The sequence below is a fragment of the Chelonia mydas genome, chromosome 15 (assembly GCF_015237465.2).
Source record: "Chelonia mydas isolate rCheMyd1 chromosome 15, rCheMyd1.pri.v2, whole genome shotgun sequence".
In the NCBI taxonomy this organism is placed as follows: domain Eukaryota; kingdom Metazoa; phylum Chordata; order Testudines; family Cheloniidae; genus Chelonia; species Chelonia mydas.
In genome coordinates, this window is record NC_057856.1 from 11,392,529 (window position 1) to 11,412,339 (window position 19,811).

Sequence of the window (19,811 nt, forward strand, 5' to 3'; positions counted from 1 at the left end):
TGCATTTTATATGGAACAGTGCCTCTGGACATTCCTTATAAGATGAAGCCATGGTGGCCCATAAGCCCTGTCAACTAAGTATGAGACATATTCCCATGTCAGTTTATCCATAATACTACCCAACATCTGCTATATAATCCATTAACTGGATTCAATTTGAATCAATCTTCAAAGGCTGATTTTAACAGGCTCTTCTTTTACTGTACAAGTTTTCAGAGGTTGTCTGCCTCTTATTCTGAAGTGTTTGAGAATCCATGATTAAGATGGATATATTCTAATAGACTAGAAAAATGAGACAGTGAGTTATATTTTTAACCCAAGTACAGTGTCTGAAGGAAATCCAACCAAAAAAGTTGATGGGAAATCTTTAGCTCCACCATAACCATTCCCTGCAAATACGGTGTTCTGGAACTCCTAGAAAAGAGATCCATAATATTAACTCATGCAACCTTTACCAAAAGGGTGAGAAAAAAGGAATTAAGTTGTGCCACATATTAAGTGCTTCTTTTAAGCCCAGATAGAAATAGTAATCCAAGAAGGAAAAGCCATTTTAGAAGCAACATCTTAATGTTTTACTAAATGGGCTATAATATGTACTTCATTTGACAAATCAGGATGAGAAAGTTTCTCCAAATCTTGAATAGTCACCCTTTCTTGGTCCTTGTAAATACTGACGCTTTAAACTTTTCCATAACAAAAAGTAATTTTAATTCAGAAAAAGACAGTAGTAGCTAAAGATGGTGCTTCTGCCACACGTACATACCTGGCCTAAAACCTCACTCACCGAAGCCAAACCAGGAACACTCTTATCCAGATTAAAGAACTCATTGAAGTCAAACTCTCCTGGAGCTGGTTCTTGTAGAACAGCTTCCCTGGGAACTTCCTGATCTGCTGCAGTTTCATGGGCAAGGACAGACTGCACTTCATCCTCTTCTGCCACTCCACCATTGCATTCTATTCCTTTGAGAATAAAAGCATGTAGTTAATTGCTCCCAATTAAGAGACCAGAGAATCATCATCTACTGGTTAATCCACAGGATTGGGGTTCAGATGTGGCTTTTGTTCCAGACTTTGATCTTGCTAACTGCATGAATTTAACCCAATTTATGTTGCAAGCAGTACCCAAAGAGCACAAATAGGAACTGGGACTCATTGTGCTAAGTAAGCTTTGTAGAGATACAAGAATCCCTGACATTAAGATCTTGGAATCGGTTTCCCCTACTTCAATCACTATATAAATGAGGTACAAATCCTATTTTTAAACAGCTTTACTGAATTGCCACAAGCTGTCTTTCTCAGGTGTCCCCCATGAGCCTGCTGCATCGTTGTTGCTTGTGTATCTACTTCTTCACCCTGCCCACTCCACAGAAATAGACAAAAGCCAAAACACAGCCAGATGTTTGTTACTGAAAGTGTCCACAAGTTGTCTGGCGTCTTCAGCCCACTGCACTATGCTGGCAACTGCCACTCCTTGTCTGAGGTGGGGGAAGATAAGCTCCTGCTGCTTTTCTCCCTCCAGGGAGGGCCATTCCTGTAAGGGCACGCATCATCTGGACTGGCATCTGCCATGATTATAAATATTCTATTTAGGTACTTATGGTCCCATCATTGGGATAACAACCAAGAACCTCTCAAATATTTTCTGAGAGTCCAAACAAAAAAGTTATTGGTTTATAGACTATTGTACAACATCTGAGACTTATATGCCTTACAGGAGTGCTCTGAAGCAGTAGTGTGTGTAGTGCTGTCAAATGCATAAGCATCGTATAGATTATAGTAATTGCAAAAATCTCTTATGGATCTTTAAAGTTGACTGTGTCCCTTACAGAGCTGCAATAATCCTATTCTACTGTAGGTTAGAAGACATGATTTCCTCCCACCCTTCAGTCATGTCTACAGTTTAGTTCTGAGTTAATTATGGCTATGTGGTTTGCTAGAGAAGTTAGCACAGAGTCATAGGGAGTTTATTATTCACTTCAGGCATGTTTAGAAAGTCCTCAGGTCTCTACAAGGCCACCACTGTGGGCCTGGCATTTTGCTATAAAGTACACTTTATTAAAGCAGCATGCCCAGTGCTCCTGCTAGGAAAGGATAATGAATACTGCTGTTCCAACCTCACAACCATGGCAGCCTTCTCAGATTTGTGTGACGCTTCCAAGGTTGCTTCTTCAACCAAAGCAATAGCTAATGACTAGAGAGCAAAGCCCAATGTAGTCCAGGTGGTAGAATGCATACCATCCCAAAGGATCACCAGGCAAAGGTATTACTGTAAGAAGCTTACAATCTTCTCCCCCTTGAGAGGTTGTACATGATTTACCTCATGACCACCACCACATTATGACACTCCCAGATTTGCGAGAAGGTTATGCTATTTTTACAGCAAAAATGATAGTTAGAACTGGCCTTAAGTTCTGTCCTTCAGAATGATCAGAAGCCAAGTCATAGGATGCACATTTTCCAACCCATATAGTTTATCTTTACTCAATGGAGGACTGAGGTTTTTGGGAAAGCGTGAATACAATTGCAGCCCTCAGTGCTGCTAAGTTAAAAATCCAAGACTGCTACATTTGATTTATATACCCATTAGCAAGGCTACAATGATGTCATGGAGGTCACGGTTCCAGAGACCCCCTCCAGGGTCCCCCATCCCCAGCTGATGTATGGTGCTGGACCCTCCTCGTTTTGTCAGGGACAGGTCATGGCTTGTCTGAATTTTGGTTTATTGCCCATGACCTGTCCGTAACTTAATAGGTAAGGCTATAATTTGTCATGACTCTTTAGTATTACCAGACAAAGTTTGCCTTCCAGCTTTAAGACCAAGAGAACTCCTCTTGCCTTTCCAATTTGCTTGTTACATACCTTCCTTCAGAGAGGTTGTGCGTCGTCTTGTTCGTTTTCGTCCTTTATGATCTTCCTCTAATATTTTATCATCAAAGCCAGTGAGCTCAATGGTTTCAGACTGACTTGTAGGTCCAGCAGAGAACCACTCTGGCTCTTCCTCAGTGTAGGAATCGTTTCTTCTACGTTCCCCAAAGACACGTTTACTATCCCCAAATTCCCTCTGAAGTTGGTAGTTATAGCATGGAAAAAAAAAAAAAAAAAAGTAATTTGTATGTTTCTCAAGAGTTTTCTTCCTGTTGGTTTACAAGCAAGAGTTCTATTTTAAATGTTTGCAGCCTAGAGAAACTGCAGATAGAATGAACCTATGAGATCTTTTAATGCATCTCCCTGCCAATGGAATCAGTATGCTTTTTAGCATTCTATCCAATTTTAAGTAGATCAGTGAGCTTCTGCTACTTAAAAGCAAGATCTACTAGTTTGTAAACTGTATACAATTGAACTTTTAAGTCCTATCACCTACTCTTAATTCTCATACTCCTACTTAGGTTAACTATTTAGAACTCTTCCCTGACCTGTACCCCATGGTATGTATACAGATGTTCAAAAAAAGAGTATACAGTAACATTCCCCTAGTATGCTTTGACGAGTTATACATTTAGTTCTTATTCTCCATCCCCTAATCATTTGTTGCTCTTTTGTCATCATACTTCTGGTAATGAGGTACTTAGATGAGCTATAGTCACACTACTAGGGCCAGACAAACTATTCACTTTGGAGCAACATACTTCGACTCCCTAAAATTGTGTGGCTTTTATGCTAGATTTGAATCAGAGTGATTCAAGTCAACCTTTAAATCAGCAAGCAGAAAACCTGGATTTAAATCAATTTTAAAGAACAGAAAAACAGGATTAGTTTCTTTATGAAAGGTTGATAACCATTAACATGCTGATTTGCAACTATATATAGCTTCTGCACTAAATTTGGTATCTAAACACCACATTTATTTTTTTATAAAATGGTACATCATTTCTTATTAGATAAAGAATTTTACTCGTGATTTGTTTTAAGCTGTATTTGGATGGAAGTTAAAATGCTGGTTTTATGCTTAATTGAATTTATAAAGCAAAGCTCAAGTGTGCTGATAAACTTGTGTATCAAAACATGTTTTGCATTTAAAACTGATTTATTAAACAATGGAAATATGATCTTTAGTTAGCAAATTGAACATCTCCTTTAACATTTTCTAACTAGTAAATCGCATCCTCTGACACCCAGATTTTATCCATAGATTGGGAGAGAAAAAAAAACCACAAGCTTTCCTGCTTTTTCAACTCGCCATAACTTGGAGCCAACTAGTCATTCAACTGAACTACCTGAATAAACTCAGAGTATTCTCTGAATCTTCATAAGCTCCTACTGTCAAAAGCTGATTTAGCACTTCAAACAAACTCTGGTTCCAGATGCTTACCCAGCAAGTTCCACCAGGCGAGCATTTCTACTTTCTTTAAAGCTTGGCAGCAACCATGCTTATTTTTTATTTAACTTAAAATGATTGGTAAGTTTAAACCTTAAGTTAAGTTGCCTTTTTCAAATTAACTAGGTTTATTTAAAAAAGTTTTTTTAAATCCACCCTGTTTGTTACCACATTACAATGCAAACTTGTTCCCCAGATATGTTAGTTTGTGTTCCCCCCTTCAAGGAGAATGTTTTCTGTCCATTTTTCATGACTCTGGGCCTTTGTATTACTTCTGTCAGCTGTATTTGCAACATCACCCAATTTTAGTATTGCAGAATCATTAAACACATTCTCTCAAACCAATGAGAGCACTAGACCTAATCTAGATTCCTGTGATACTTTACAATTCCATATAGTTATCTTTTATCCTACTTAAGAGAATACATTCAATCAAATGCACAAGGACATTTAGTGAAGCTGAAAGGCAGCAAATTTAACAGCCAAAAGAAAATGCTTTTTCACACAATGAACAGTTAGCTCAGGGATGGCCAACCTGTGGCCCGGAGCTGCATGCGGCTCTTCAGAAGTTAATATGTGGCTCCTTGTATGACCGCGAGTTCCACAGGCTAAGATACCATGGAAGTAAAGAGCTTAACAGGACTGGACACCTATATTAATATCCACAGTTGCTCTAAGGATTAAAACCAAGTTTTGGAAGATATATACATACATGCTCATATTTCAGGGCACAAGTCACTTCCTAATGGTGGGTAAGAAACTTAGCTTCCAAGTTATGAAATGGATTTCTTAAACAGAACTATGGCAAGAGAGCATGTCACCTTCTACAGAAGAGAAAAAATTCTGTTCAAGACACATTAACTCAGCTTTCTGATAACACTATATACTAGGCAGGGTTCTACTCTGATGGAGCAAGAACTGTCAAACTTTTGGGGTACCAGAACTACCAAAAATTCCTGAGTCATCTGTTTCACTCACTCAGGTTATTGCCATAAGTTACCACCATCTGACAGCTGTAAAAAGGAAGCTTAAAAATCAAGCTCATCTAGTAGATAGATAATCCATCACCAGAAGCCACCACAGTTGATAATCTCATTTGAAAGACCAGGGATTGAGACCACCCCATCATTAAATTTATTATGAAAATAGTCATGAGAACAAACCCTGAAACGCTTGTCTTTGTAGTCCCTTTCACGATCTCTGTCCCTTGTGTCTCTAGAATCACGCATGTCCTTTTCACCACCCCGGTGGTCTTTATCAAAATTGCGGGCAGAGATGATTCTTCCACTTCCAATCCTACGTCCACCAACAACACGAACACCATCATTCTCCTTCTCCAAAGGGCTCCCTGCTCGACGTGAGCTGACAGCTGCAGTCACATGGCAGCCTCCTCCAAAGCTCCGCCTTTGGGGACTTAGGACTACATCCAAATCATCTTCTTTCACCCGCTCCCTAGGATCTGCAGATTGGAAGAGTAGTATTCTAGAGAAGCTATCTGTGTTATTTTGAGAACAGATTAACATGAAAGCTGGACAAGTAGCCAGTGAAATTACAGAGCCCATTTGTAAAACACTGAAATATACTCTAGTTTTAGCTACAAGTACTTGAAAATGGATGTTTCTTCCCCATACCTAGAGAAACACAAAGTGTTTAAGTTAAAATGGTTTATATCCAATTCATGTCTAGAAAGCCATAAATCATTTTCAAGTGGTTCCTTGCTTGAATCTAACCTCAAAGTACTGCCACAAAAAGCATGATGAGAAGTGAAGCATTATAATTTATCATATTGATGGAAAGATATCCAAAAAGATCAAACACAAAACTAGAATATGGAGGGGTTTTATTAATTTAGACAGACATTGAGGAATTATTGCCTTTAATGCCCTAGCCAAGTTTGAGGCCTTAACTTCAAATACAGTTACAGGGAAATCCAATAGTGTATTTCCACTAGTAAAAGCACTAGAATAGACCAGCAGCTGGTGCTTTATTTGTTGGGGAAGGGGGGGGACGGGGACAGAACAAGGTAATTACACAGTGATAGGAATACTAGTGGCCAGTCTACACTAGCACTCCCACTGTTGCCAAAGCAACTGAGATTTTACTGAAGTTGTAGTTTTAGACCTCTTTCCTTCAGATTATATCTAACACTTCCCTCATTCAGTTTTATACCACCACTGTAAACCATGAGGGAATAATTTTGCTACTATTCTAGGTTCTTATTGAGCACCCCATATTGTAAAAAAAATGGTGCACTCACCAACTATCCTGCGCATGAGAGAAGTCCGGTCTGAATCCAAGTCTTTTTTGAACCCTTCCACTGGTGAGGTTCGCCCTGAACTTGGGTACAGAGATGCATGCCATTTCTCAGGGTCCCACACTCCGTCACTAGGAAAATAAAATTACAAAACCCTTTTTAAAGAAAGTGCTCACTTTAACAAAGACAAGATGTACTTTAAGCCACTAATCCATTATAGTAATACTTAAGCGAGAAGGGTTGCACTCCGACTAGTGATCTGTGTTTGACTTTTCAATTCGAGGCTGCATCCAGTTTCCTACCTCAAACTGGTCCATTTACATGGTATTCTAGATATCTTTATGAAGGTAGCAAAATATGGAAGAGTTCATCAAATATCAGTATAAAGATAAAGATATGCAAAGTTGTATGAAACATCGAGTTCACACCTGACAGTTCCATCCCCAATTTATCTTCCAAGAATAAGATTTGTTCTCTTCCAATCTTGTTGTGTTAACAGGGCTTCCTTTCACACCAATTACAATTCTGTCATTTGCCTATGAGGCAGGTTAAGACACTAATCTGACCACTATACAGATTCCTCTTGTACCATGAATGATTTGCTCAAGCCAGAAATTCATGTGCCTTCAATCTTAAAGTGAATGAAATGAGAAATCAAAGTTGCCATAACAACTCATGCTATATGTTGCCAAGAAATCGGTAAAAAGTGTTGTTTATACACCATGTCAACATACACAGGAGTAGTATAGATACCAGCTATAGAGCTAAAGATACTTTGCTCAGACTACCCCACCCTACATTTTCTGAAAGGCATTAGCTTAAAACAAGCTTTGGTAGGGGACTTAAGGTAAGCATAGTTTCAAAAGTACTTTAAAGATTTTTCTTGTGGAATTTTTAAAAAGATTATCCAGTTAAAAATAGCCAAGTTTATTTTAAGACCAGAACATACCTGTCATATTTTTCGGAAAGACATGAAGGCCTCTGTTTAGAGTGGGGACGCTCTTTAATATTCAAGAGTTCTTCCTGGAAAGGAAAAGATGCAAGTTAGTTCTGACTCACTTGGATAGGATATGAACAGAAAGCAAAACACTTGTTCCAAAGCATACAGGTTTATTTAAATATCATAGATGAAGTTAACTAATCTGAATGTTTTCCCAAAATATTCATCTGTTTTTTGTTCAAAGTACAATTCAACTACCATTACTGCAATACTTGAAAGATTCTACCAAAAGGTCTATTTTGGGTACTTGTAGGATTTGCTATTAGTGTCAATTTGAGGCAAGACAAAGTAGAAACACCAATTGCTGTGCTGTTTCTTCACATAAACCTTTAAGTTATACGATATACACATCAAGAATCAAAGCAGATCTGTATTAGAAGTTTCACTGGAATTTAAGGGTTCTCTGCCTATTGACAAAAGTGATAGCTTAGTATTCCAGAAAAGCAACATTAGACAGATATCAGGCAGATGGCATTCCCAAACAAAGGATAACATTAGGTTTGGTGACAGATTCAGTTTGATCAAGAGCAACATCAAGCTGCTTTGTCTAGATGCTGGGGCAGGCTTGAGTGAAATGAGATTGTTGAAAGGGATTGTCAGAAATTTAAGCATTAAGTTGTACATGCTGCCACAAGCCAATCCAATGGGAACTCTTTCAAATTGCTTATCCTTTGAGGGACCATGCCTTTCTGACCATTATGATGCTGACTGAACAAATTGTTCAGAGAACTGAGTTTAACGTGAGGAGTTGAAGCAGAGGATTCAGAGCTATTTTAAAACCAATTATGCGCTATTGATGCTAGGAGCAAATAATTCACATCCCATGGTAATGCAAAAAATTAGAGTTTGGAACATACAGATTCAAAGTTAATGAAGACAGAAGCAGTGGTAGTGAAACTTCATTAACTGCAGGAAACTAAGACTTAAAATTAAGTGGACCAGAAATGTATTTAGGAGATACAAATCCTTGAATAATTTGAGGCCAGTTATATCCCTCTGCTGAAGCACATTAAAAGGATTTAAAAAAATGGCACAAATCCTGAACCGATACAGGATACACTCTGTGTAAGCTGCATCCAACACTATGGGGCTATTCTGACATAGGTGCTATAGGATCGACATGGCCTGAGAGGTCAAGAGGAGCTCTTTTTACTAGTTAAACTTTTGACAGCTAATTGGCAAGTAGATAGTTTACTCTGAAAAAAGGGAGAGAGAGTGTCACAATGAATTAAAATACTACATGTTCTGGAATCCCAAAGCTGTTCTAAACCACATTTGAGAATAGTGAATGAAGAATCCTTGCCTTCAGATTTTTAGCATTGAATGTCTGAAAGAAAACTAATGCTAAAAAGTCCTAAAGGACGGACTGAGTGCATCACCAGTCAATTTACAAATAATTTTTACTCATTCAGTTACTGGGCAATTCCCCAGCATATTCATTACTTCCACATAAAATTTCAAGTCATGCTGCTGTATACCAGCTAAAAATAAAGTTAAGTTTTTAGCCTATTACTTTTCAAATGTTTAATTACTGCAATGTTTAACTTTAGCTGTTTTCACACATTTCAACTATTCCAGTCACACAGAGGTAGATTACTATCTAAACTTAGAGGTATGGTTTTACTCAGCCAGAAACAAGGTTACAGTTGACATGAGATGCCTTTCCTTCACGTGGAGCTACAACTTGTTTCCAGGTTCTTGCATATTTTCTTAGTTGCAGCATGTTGTGAAACTTGTGTGACTACAGCAAGTACAGTACTACATTAGAAAGTAAGTGTTTTTATAAAAGCTTTGTAAAAGTTTACTCATTTACCTGCTGGGGAAAATATTAGTATCAGCAGTGATTGTAAAAAGGCAGGAAAGTAATTGTCATGCTAGGTTTGCAGTTATGTTCAAATTTTATGTTCAAAGTGCTGTGAAAATATTTACTAAACAATTAGTCACTCTTGTGAAGCAGACAAGCTTTATCCCAATGTTATGATTAAATGGAGGCAGAGCGGCGAGTAAAATTCAGAAGCCCTTAACCTAAACCTGGTCATTCCTCTAAACCAGAGGGGGGCAAACTATGGCCCTCGGGCCACATCTAGCCTGCAGGACCCTGAGCTCCTGCCAGGGAGTGGGGTCAGGACAGGCTTGCAGAGGAGCCAGCCCAACTCCCCGGCAGCATGGTGAGCAGGGCAGAGGCTAGCCCCGACCCCTCCCTCCCAGTCACAGTCCCCCCCAGCACCTGGGCAGTGTGGCTACAGCTCTGGCCAGCACAGCTATAGCGCTGCCAGACCTGGTGCTCCAGGGCGGCGCAGTCAGGAGGACGGGGGGGGGGGGGAAAGGAGAAGAAGGAAGAAGGTGAGGAGCAAGGGGGTGGTCAAGGGGCCTGGGCCCTGCTGCTGGGGACAGAAGCAGAGCAAACCAGCCCCCCCGCCCCCATGCTTGGCCCCAGTCCCCAGCAGAAAAGCCCAGACAGGGAGTGAGCTCTGCCTGACTGCCAGGGAGAGCGGCCAAATGAGCAGGGGAAACACACAGGGAAAGGACTGAGCCCCCCTTTCCCCCATACCACAGGTAACATGGGGTGGGGGGAGCAGGGAGGGTTGGATGGGGGCAGGGGCAATTGGTTAGGGGACAGGCATCCCGGGGGGATGGTCAGGGGGCAGAGAGCAGAGGTGTTTGGATAGCATGCAGGAGTCCTGGGGGGCAGTCAGCGGTGGGGAGCGTTGGGTGGGAGTTCTGGGAGGCTGGAATGGGGGCGGGGGCCAGGCCATGCCTTGCCATTTGGGGAGGCATAGCCTCCCCCAGCCTTCCCTACCCAGCCCTCCATACAATTTCTGTACCCAATGTGGCCCTAGGGCCAAAAAGTTTGCCTGACCCTGCTCCAAATAGCACGGAGTCCCCTCTAGATATATTGTTTATCCTATAAGTGGATACTGTACAATAGTTATTCATAATTCAGCATTGGGTAGAATAAATATGCACACATTTAAGTCTTCCCCCTTTACTATTAGGATTCAAATAAAAAACATCTACTACAGCACACTTTCTGAAGTTACCTTTAAGATAAACTAGAAGACCAGCCATCATCTTTCTGATTTGCTCCATTTAAAGCATAAAGGAGTAGCATCAGTTCTTTGGACAGCAATTTACATCACTGTGGCACTGACGGTGTTGGTTTCTGATAACACCTCAGGAGGGAGTAGGGGTATTCATTCAGGAATCAGGGAGACAAACTGATAATACTGAGCAAGAAGGAGCCAGAAGAATAAAGGGATCCTAGCAATAGCCAGGACATGCAGCACCAAGCTAGCCTGAAAAGAAAACTTCTCCCTAGCATTTAATGATTCAGTGCTTCTTCGCACAATCCAGTCAGTCAACCCAGGGAACTTAGTGCAGGAGATGTGGTGAAGATCAAAAGTGTAACTAGGTTCAAAAAAATAATTTGATAAGATCATGTAGCATAGCTCCATAAATAGCTATTAATCAAGATGGTCAGGGATGCAACTGCACACCCTGGTGTCCTTAAACCTTTGACTACCAGAAGCTGGGCTTGGACGACAGGGGATGGATCACTTGATAATTGCCCTATTCGGTTCATTCCCTATGAAACATGGGCCACTGGCGGAAGACTGGATACTAGACGGACCACTGGTCTGACCCAATATGGACATTATGTTCTTTTATAAGTTTGAGGCTTGTGATGAGTGGATTAAAAAAAGCGTTGAGTCATCTGACAGCCACTATTAAGTTTAAGCAAATTAGAAATATCAAAACACACCTGGGGCTGAAAAGCTGCACCTTATTTACCTAAAAAAAATGAAGATTTGAGTGCAGCAAGATCATACAAAATATAGGACTTGATATCTAGAGCAGATGTCAGCCAAAGACCGTCTAGCCTACTGGGTAACATCCATAGCAATGTACAACTATACAGCACCACAGCTATGCTGCATAATCCTATACTGTTGGTGCAGGCTGCATCTACACAAGGGGTTTTTCCCAGTAGTGTAGGAACACCACTTCCGAGTGATAGTAGCTAGGTCAATGGAAGAATTAGCTGCATCTACAGTAGAGGTTAGAGCAACATAGTTATGTTGCTCAGGAGTGCAAAAAATAAAAATAAAAATCTACAATTCAATTTTAAGTGTAGACTAGGCCTGAACAGTGTAAGTTGGCCAAGTTCTCTACAAATGGAAAGTTCCAAAGCAGCTACTTAGTTCACTGGTTTAGACAAAGCATGAGACACCATAAGCTATAATAATGAGCCTTGGGTTGTTAGTCAGGAGAATGTGTGTTCTAGACCAGGCTTTCAGTGACTGACTATGCAGCCTTTGAGATGCACTTTATTTATGAAGTGGGAATAATACTTCCACTTCTGTTAGTGATGGTGAGGATTAGTATCTGCACAGCACTTGGAACACAAATTGTAAGTGTTAAATATTGCTAAAAAGCTACATTTCTAAAACTTAGACTGGTCACCTTTTGAAAAAAATTAGATCAAAGGGTTTGCAAGCTTCCATGGTGTGGACCAACTGCCCTCCCACTTTGTAATTATGTAATAGCCCTGCAGTGACTGTTTACACAGTAGATATTAAAATCACATTAAACGATGCTCCTAGCAGCTGGAAACAAGGAGAATAAATAGCCATTCTCCACAAGCCACCACTAGGTGTTCTGGACCATCAGTGCTTCAGACTAGTTTGGAATCTGGTGACTTGAATCATATTATGTTTTTTACATGCATTTAAGGTGCTCTGGTAATTAGCTAAACCCTAGAACAAATCCTTTTACTTAGGAGAACAGATAACCCTTTTAAAAAAAACTCACAAAATGAGGAAATTACAAGAAATGTTAACCTAAGGACAGATGTCAATTGCCACTAAAACTGCAGTATCAGTTGAGTGATACTACAAGTATCCTGCCATTAGTTTAACAACTGCATCCTGATCAAAATTAGGGGCACAGACATATCATTACTATTGTTGGTTCAGGGAACACAGAAGCAGTGGTAGCACACTGCTGAGGCAGAGGAGTGAAACTCCAGGGCATTAGTAGTCTAGGTCCCACACATCAGGATTGAGGACCAAGCTTGGATCTTTCTTTCCCATGCCAGTAGGAACTGGGAGCAAGGCAGAGGCACCCATTTAGCTTTTGGGCAAGATGTACCTCGTTGACTATCAGCCACCTCAGGCCAAACAAATGATATGCATCTACCAGAATCTGAAGGAAGCTACATACAGTACTCAGTCTTAGGGAAAACTGCTATACTTTGCATTCCCCCCACCGGCCATCTCAAACTACTGAGAAACCTAATACCAAAGGGGACTGGGCACACTGGCAGAACTAAAGATTGAGGGGAAGACATGCACAAGATTAAGCAGCTTAATTGCACCTCCCTGCTCAAAAAAATTGTTTTGGCAGTTGACAAGTCATTACTGCTGTAAAGCCACCAATAACCCTGCCTCATCTCAACAATTCAGTCCCTCACTTGAAGTTAATTGTATCATGGGAAAGAATGACAACATATTATACATAACAGAGCACAGTGATCTGCAGACAAGTAAAACCAATACAGATAGAGGGTAAAAGGAGCCCAGGTCTTACAAAAAGCAAGGATGTCTTTGTACACATCTTGCTAGTTCCTATTTTTTTTTAAAATATATATCTATAAAAATAGGTTTTGAGTCAGTGTTAGAAGGCATGTTGAAAGAAGCTAGGCTTTCATTTAACAGAGATGAGCAAACTTGCAAAAACCTTAGAGATTAATAGAAGTCTATTTCTTAAAATAGAGACATACTTTCAAGAGAGTAATGGAATCAACTCACATCATATACTACCTAGCTTATGTAACTGCACTCTCCTCTAACTGCATCCTTTTATTTATTAAGCCCACTTTTTGGGCTTTGTCTTCTATTCAGATTGTAAACTCTCCAGGGCAGGAACAATCTTTTTAATCTGTTTGCACAGCACCAAACATGATTAAATCCTAATCACCACAGCAAACAAAAGAGTTTCCTCATGTCTTCCCACAGTGAAGCAAACAGTTTCAGCAATGCTGCCAATGCAGAATACCAACATTAGCAGAAGTGGGCTACCAGTTTCTCCAATATATAAGAATTGGATAGTTTGCAAGTGCATGAACCAATAAGAGTATGGTGAGAACTATAAAGCTTAAGCCATATCTAGACAGTGTCAATACTTGAAAGTTTCTTCCAAAATTAAATATCTGTTCATGTCTTATGTAGGGCCTCAGCTTTCCCCTGCTTCACAACTGAACTCACTTCATAAGTTCTGAAACTGCATTCACTGCACAAGGCATCTGAGTATAGTTTATGTATTTACAAGCCAAGTTTGATACAGCTATCCATATGAGAACTAAACATTCCAAGCAGACTATACTATCCTTCCTCCTAGAAGGACTCTCCTCCATGTTTGGTATGATGTCTATTTGGACCATGACCAGACTAGAATTTAAGACATGTTATCCATCACATTTGCCAACACATTTTAAAGCATAGTGGAGGGCAAGCACAGGCTTCAACTTGATCAGTTTAGCACATGTTGTGGGGCACAGATACTACAGTGAGGTGATGGTGTCCATTTAAGACAGCATTCCTTGTTTACAGTAGACCTTTAAAAGATGCTAGCTAATATATAGCTATAACACACCTTCAAATCCTACTCTGGACAAGGAGGAGGAGGAAAGTAGGACTTTTTCTCTCCTGAAATTGATCAGTTTAAATCCATTTAAGTGTTTCATAAACACTGAATTCATACAATTTTTAAAGAAAAAGGTTAGCTTACTTTTGTGTAACGATGAGATTTTACTGTTATTCTGTTCAAGTCAAGGTAAGTGTCCCCATTTTCAATTTCTGCTATAGCCCCTCTCTTATCCATGGCTACTTGAAAGCCTTTGGCTATGGACCTGATTAAAAAAGAATTATGTTAATAAAATAGACAACACAGCTGAAGGCTTTATGGTGTACACCTTCCTTACTGCCCATGGAACAGTCATCAATTTACATTTAACGTAAGAAATTACATTCCACAAAAGATATTTTTACTGTTTGATGTGCTGGCTGTTTTGTGCCTCCAAACTATAACTGGTTGTAAAGTATCTTAACTAACAGCTCTAGAACAAAATATTTTAATTAATCATAGGAGCCTAGACCCCTTGGTAATTCAGAGACCCAGCTCTTAAGCAGCTTTAACACAGAGATTATTACAGGGACATAACCAGAGTACAGAAGGGAAGTTCGTGAAATGAAAAAGACAGACTGGATAGGAAGCCCTCTCCCTCAGGCAGGGAAGTCCTAGATGCCTATGCAACCTGGCCATGACAGCCACTTGCACCCCATTTTGTGGCATGCAGGACAGTAGACACACATGCATACCATGGAGGGGCCTGGGCCTCCAAGACATGGCTTGCAGAGCCAACAGAGCCCTACACAGAGAGCCAGTGCCACTGTTTCTGTATGGTTGCCAACACTGTATTTCAAAAATACAGACCAGTTTTCTTAGCACCCCTACCCCACCTCTCTTCCCGATATTATCATAATCAATATTGTTGTGAACACCACTTATATTCACCAGAGATACTTCTTGCTGCTTTTTGCAGTGCTCTTATTGTACAGAGAGGAAAAAATAGGGGCTGCCCCTCGTAATAAGGGGCTGTGGGCAAGCCTAGACAGCTGACAAGGCAGAGAGAGGGCCCCAGGCTCATGGCTGGCAAGACGAGACAGAGCAGCCCCCCCGCCCTCTCCACCTGCCCCATGGGTGACCTGACTCACACCGCGATAGGAGGCCCTCGTCCGGGATGGGGACGGGGAAAAGAGGACCCAGGGCCGCCCCGGTCTTACTAGGCCCAGCCAGCAACAAACCGGTGGCGAGCGGCAGGTAACGCCTCACCTGGCGGCAGGCGGCCCCAGCCCCGGCCAAGAGGATACTCACTATGCAGAAGACGAGGTCCCCTCCAGAGCGCTCAGCTCCACACAAGGCCTTGCCGCCGCCCGCGGCGTTACTTAGCCGTAGTGACCGGCTTCTCTCCCCTCCCCCCCAGCAGCGCCCCGCGCCGCGCTCGCCACACACGGCTCCCTCCCCGCCCGGCCGCTTGCCCGCCCCCGGCTCGCGCCGCCGCTACTCCCCCACTGTTCTCCGTTCCCTTCTCCAGCTCGCTCGCTCACGCGCCCTCTCCCGATTTGCCCGACTCTCGCACTTTGTCTCTCCTCAGCCACCGTAACCGGGGCTTTCTAGCACCCACCGCTCACCCCTTTAATAGCCACCGCGCAGGCGCGGCCCGCTCTCCCGGCCCGGGGGCTCTCGGCTGTAATGCCTGACTGAAAAGCACAGCCTCCCGCCGTATGGCGCCTCCTCGCCTCTTTATAGCGAACTTCAAAAGTGAATCACGGCCTAGTACTGATTTTTTTGTAGACATATCCATAGGAGACGGATGGTTTGACGAATTGCGAGGACCCCTCAGGCACAATCACCAGCCAGCCCATGCTGCGGGGGAGGGAGTATGGTTTAAGGACCATGTGCACCGAAGCTGACAGACTTGTTTGTTTGTTTTTGACTCCTGTATTTATCATTTCCTGATGTTTTATTTCCAGATTCCCTATACGGGTGAGTTTGTACTAAGAACTCAAGCTCTCTATACTAATTTCCCCCTACGGTTACTCACACCTTCCTGTCAACTGTTTGAAACAGGCCATCCTCATTACCACTACAAAAGGGATTTTTCTTCCCTTGGTATTCTACTGTTAATTGAATTGTCTCGTTAGCACTGACCCCCCACTTGGTAAGGCAATGCCCATCTTTTCATATACTATGTATATATACCTGCTACTGTATTTTCCACTCCATGAATCTGATGAAGTGGGTTTTAGCCCATGAAAGCTTACGCTCAAATAAATTTGTTAGTCTCTAAGGTGCCACAAGGACTCCTTGTTGTTTTTGCTGATACAGACTAACACGGCTACCACTCTGAGTCCTTGTGTTGTGTATTTATAAAGATGCTGTTGAGCCTGTAAACAATTTCCCATGTTGTGTGAGTAGTGCTAGGTGATTTTCATAGGCAAGAGAAGGGATGGGCCCCTGCCCTGCGGCGCTTGCAGCCTAAGAACAGAGAGACAGAGGTAAGGGAAGAGGAACAGGGATTTTCTATGCAGGACAACTGTTCTCTTAGGAAGCAGAAACATAGCTTTTAAGAGGGACTGAAAATTGGAGGGGACAGTTCAGTCCCACCTCAAGTTTCTCAGCTCTGTGTTCCCCTTTGATTTGAAAAAATAAAAAAATTAAAAAATAGCTATGGAGTCAAGCGTGCAGCCTGACTCCCTGCTAGACCAACTACACCAGGTAGTGATTTTAAAACAAGCCCAACTGTGCTGTTGATGATGGGTTATTAGGCAGGGCCAGTGCTTAGTTCCAGCACAGGGTTATTTTTGTTGTTGTTTGTATGTGGGGTGTTTTTTGGGAGGTGAGTGGGGGGGGGGGGAGAGGGTCATGTGCACTGTACTCACCTGTCAGGGACCCACATACACACTGCAAAATCATTTTTCATCAAAGACCTGTTTTAAAAATTAACCTTTAAATCAATCCAAAATGAGGCATTTCCCTTCTCAAATGAGTGAAGCTTGGTATGTCTTCATAACAGGAGGAAAATAAAAACAGGGAATTGTATTACTTAATCTTTCTTATTCTCAGTCTTCTGGTACACCTATGCTATTAGCAAGAAATAGAGAATATATTTCCAACAACTGTTTATAGAACTTTATAGAACTTATATAGAAATATATTTCCAACACCTGTTTATAGAACTATAGAACAAGGGAGGGTGTTGGAGACCTGTTGCTCTCCAACACCCTCCCTTGTCCTCCCATCCACCTGGTGACAGGGAAGGTGGGGTTCCCTCAATTGCCACTGTGCACAGGGCCCCAAAATTCTTTATTTGGACACTGACAGATGGCTTCTTTCTTGGCAGAAACCCTGTGGAATTTTGCCTGTATTGAAGTACAGGGGATCTCTGGGTTCATGAATGGGCTTGACATTTTGGGGATCAAGCTTAGCAAATGGTCTGAGAGGGACATTGTCAAGCTTAGAAGGAAGGACACCCGTCACAAGAAGTAGATTATTAGCAAGGAAAGTCATTCAAAATGACCTGCCCTCTCAAAACCAATAATAAATAACTAAATAATAATATAACTTGCTTACATTAGTATAGCAGTTTTCACCCCCAAAGTCCCTAGAACATTTTAGTCACATGTGCTCTCTCCCAACTCTGCCATTGGCTGATTGTATGACCTTGTCTCTCTGTATCTGAGGTAAAGAGGGATAATGGTTAGGTCTGCAGATGTGTTGTAAGGATCAGTTCACCTAGTGCTGAAGGTGAAGAGATCTAAGTGCTATTTGCTGGCTACATGTAGCACCCCTAACCTGCTGCTGGATTGGGGCTGGAGTGGGGACATGCTCTGAGTGGTGTTCCCAGAGAATGTGCCATGGGATTGTTTGAGGTTACTCGGAGCAGGACGTGGGTGGGTGTTTAAGATCATGTCCTTTGCCCCGTGGCTGCTGGGCCTTATCATTCACATACCAAATAGCCATGTGGGAGCTGGCACGCACTGAGGAGGCAAAGGGGACATGATGGGGCTTGGCTGCGTTTCCTTCTCGCCCATTCCCCTCCCAGGCGCTAGAGGCCGCTGCGGGGCCGCATCGCTCAGAGATACGGGCTGGGGTCCTGCTGCTGCTCGTCTCCATGGTGATAGAGGCGGTGCGCCGGGCGGGCCTGGAGGCTGAGCTGGGGACTGCGCGGGAGGAGCCGCTGGGACACGGCTTGGTCCCGGTTCCGCCCGGTGTCTGCTTCGAGAGATACGAGTTGCCTCACTGGTGGGGTCCGGCCGTGAATTGTCCCCCTGGTTACACAGCCCCGGGGGAAGGGGGGGGTCTAGGGCAGTGGTTTGACCGCCCTCCAGGTCCTATATCTGGGGTGGCGGCGGCTCTAGGGCAGTGAGTTGCCCCCCTCCCGGTCCTACAGCTGTGGGGGGGGGGAGGGAGAGGGAAGGTTCTAGGGCAGTGAGTTGCCCCCCCTCGGTCCTACAGTTGTGTGTGTGGGGGGGGCTCTAGGGCAGTGAGTTGCCCCGCTCCCGGTCCTACAGTTGTGTGTGTGTGGGGGGGGCTCTAGGGCAGTGAGTTGCCCCCCTCCCGGTCCTACAGTTGTGTGTGTGTGGGGGGGCTCTAGGGCAGTGAGTTGCCCCCCTCCCGGTCCTACAGCTGTGTGTGTGTGTGTGGGGGGGGCTCTAGAGCAGTGAGTTGCTCCTCTCCCGGTCTTATAGCTGTGTGTGTGGGGGGTGGCTCTAGAGAAGGGAGTTGCCCCCCTCCCGGTCCTACAGCTGTGTGTGTGTGTGTGTGGGGGGCTCTAGAGCAGTGAGTTGCTCCTCTCCCGGTCTTATAGCTGTGTGTGTGGGGGGTGGCTCTAGAGAAGGGAGTTGCCCCCCTCCCGGTCCTACAGCTGTGTGTGTGTGTGGGGGGTGGCTCTAGAGCAGTGAGTTGCCCCCCTCCCGGTCCTACAGCTGTGTGTATGTGTGTGTGGGGGGCTCTAGAAAAGTGAGTTGCCCCCCTCCCAGTCCTACAGCTGTGTGTGTGTGTGGGGTGGCTCTAGGGCAGTGAGTTGCCCCCCTCCTTGTCCTACAGCTGTGTGTGTGTGTGTGGGGGGGCCTCTAGGGCAGTGAATTGCCCCCCTGGGCCTACAGCTGTGTGTGTAGGGGTGGCTCTAGGGCAGTGAGTGCCCCCCCCCCCATTGTCCCACAGTTGTGGGGGGTGGGTCTCGGACAGTGAGTCAACCTCCCTGTATAACTCAGTCTCCTGCTGGAAGACAGGTGGATCGAGCAGCAAGGTGGTTCCCTGTCAAGGTAATCCTGGTCCTGCTACTGGAGGAGTGGGTTATGGGACTGTAAGTTGTACTCCGCCTCCATGGTCCTGCCTTGTGACTGTGGAGTCTAGCCATCCTGTGAACTGCTGAGTCTGCACACGGTCTCCTGTAAAACGTAGGGGCCCCACAAGTGTTCCTGGTTACTCCTAAAAGCAGCTGAGGGGATACAGTAGGGCTGAGCTTGGGCTGTGAAGCCATGACCTTCCCTTCTCCCACTTTTCAGATCCTTTTCTGGGTATGAAAAGGGAAAGGCAAATGAGAGTGAGGGGGTTCTAATGCTAGATGCTGTGCCAGAGGAATCTGGACTCCCAGGGATTGTCTGCCATATTAACAG

The 19,811-nt window shown here is 43.3% G+C and overlaps 2 protein-coding genes across 20 annotated transcripts in view; one reads left to right on the top strand and one right to left on the bottom strand.

Moving 5' to 3' along the window:
- The window catches only part of EIF4ENIF1 (eukaryotic translation initiation factor 4E nuclear import factor 1), a 36,528-nt gene extending 20,624 nt beyond the window's left edge, over positions 1-15,904 (bottom strand). For 3 of the 12 annotated variants that reach the window (XM_043529266.1, XM_043529261.1, XM_043529257.1), the window contains exons 1-7: positions 15,822-15,901; positions 14,359-14,479; positions 7,519-7,592; positions 6,573-6,700; positions 5,479-5,774; positions 2,860-3,061; positions 785-960 (exon numbers count right to left, since the gene is read on the bottom strand). In XM_043529266.1, coding sequence (XP_043385201.1) covers positions 785-960; positions 2,860-3,061; positions 5,479-5,774; positions 6,573-6,700; positions 7,519-7,592; positions 14,359-14,451 — 969 coding nt within the window. In that variant the 5' untranslated portion in view covers positions 14,452-14,479; positions 15,822-15,901. Of the gene's footprint in view, positions 1-763; positions 961-2,859; positions 3,062-5,478; positions 5,775-6,572; positions 6,701-7,518; positions 7,593-14,358; positions 14,480-15,504; positions 15,654-15,821 lie in introns of those variants that run through there. The other 9 variants (XM_043529263.1, XM_043529260.1, XM_043529255.1 and 6 more) reach the window with 6 other exon arrangements.
- A 136-nt stretch (positions 15,905-16,040) lies between these two features.
- Positions 16,041-19,811, top strand: part of SFI1 (SFI1 centrin binding protein) — a 64,520-nt gene continuing 60,749 nt past the window's right edge. The window contains exons 1-2 of one of the 8 annotated variants that reach the window (XM_043529250.1): positions 18,330-18,435; positions 19,425-19,457. The gene's annotated coding sequence lies outside the window, so the exon portion shown is untranslated. Of the gene's footprint in view, positions 16,177-18,304; positions 19,458-19,479; positions 19,499-19,811 lie in introns of those variants that run through there. The other 7 variants (XM_037879018.2, XM_037879022.2, XM_043529251.1 and 4 more) reach the window with 7 other exon arrangements.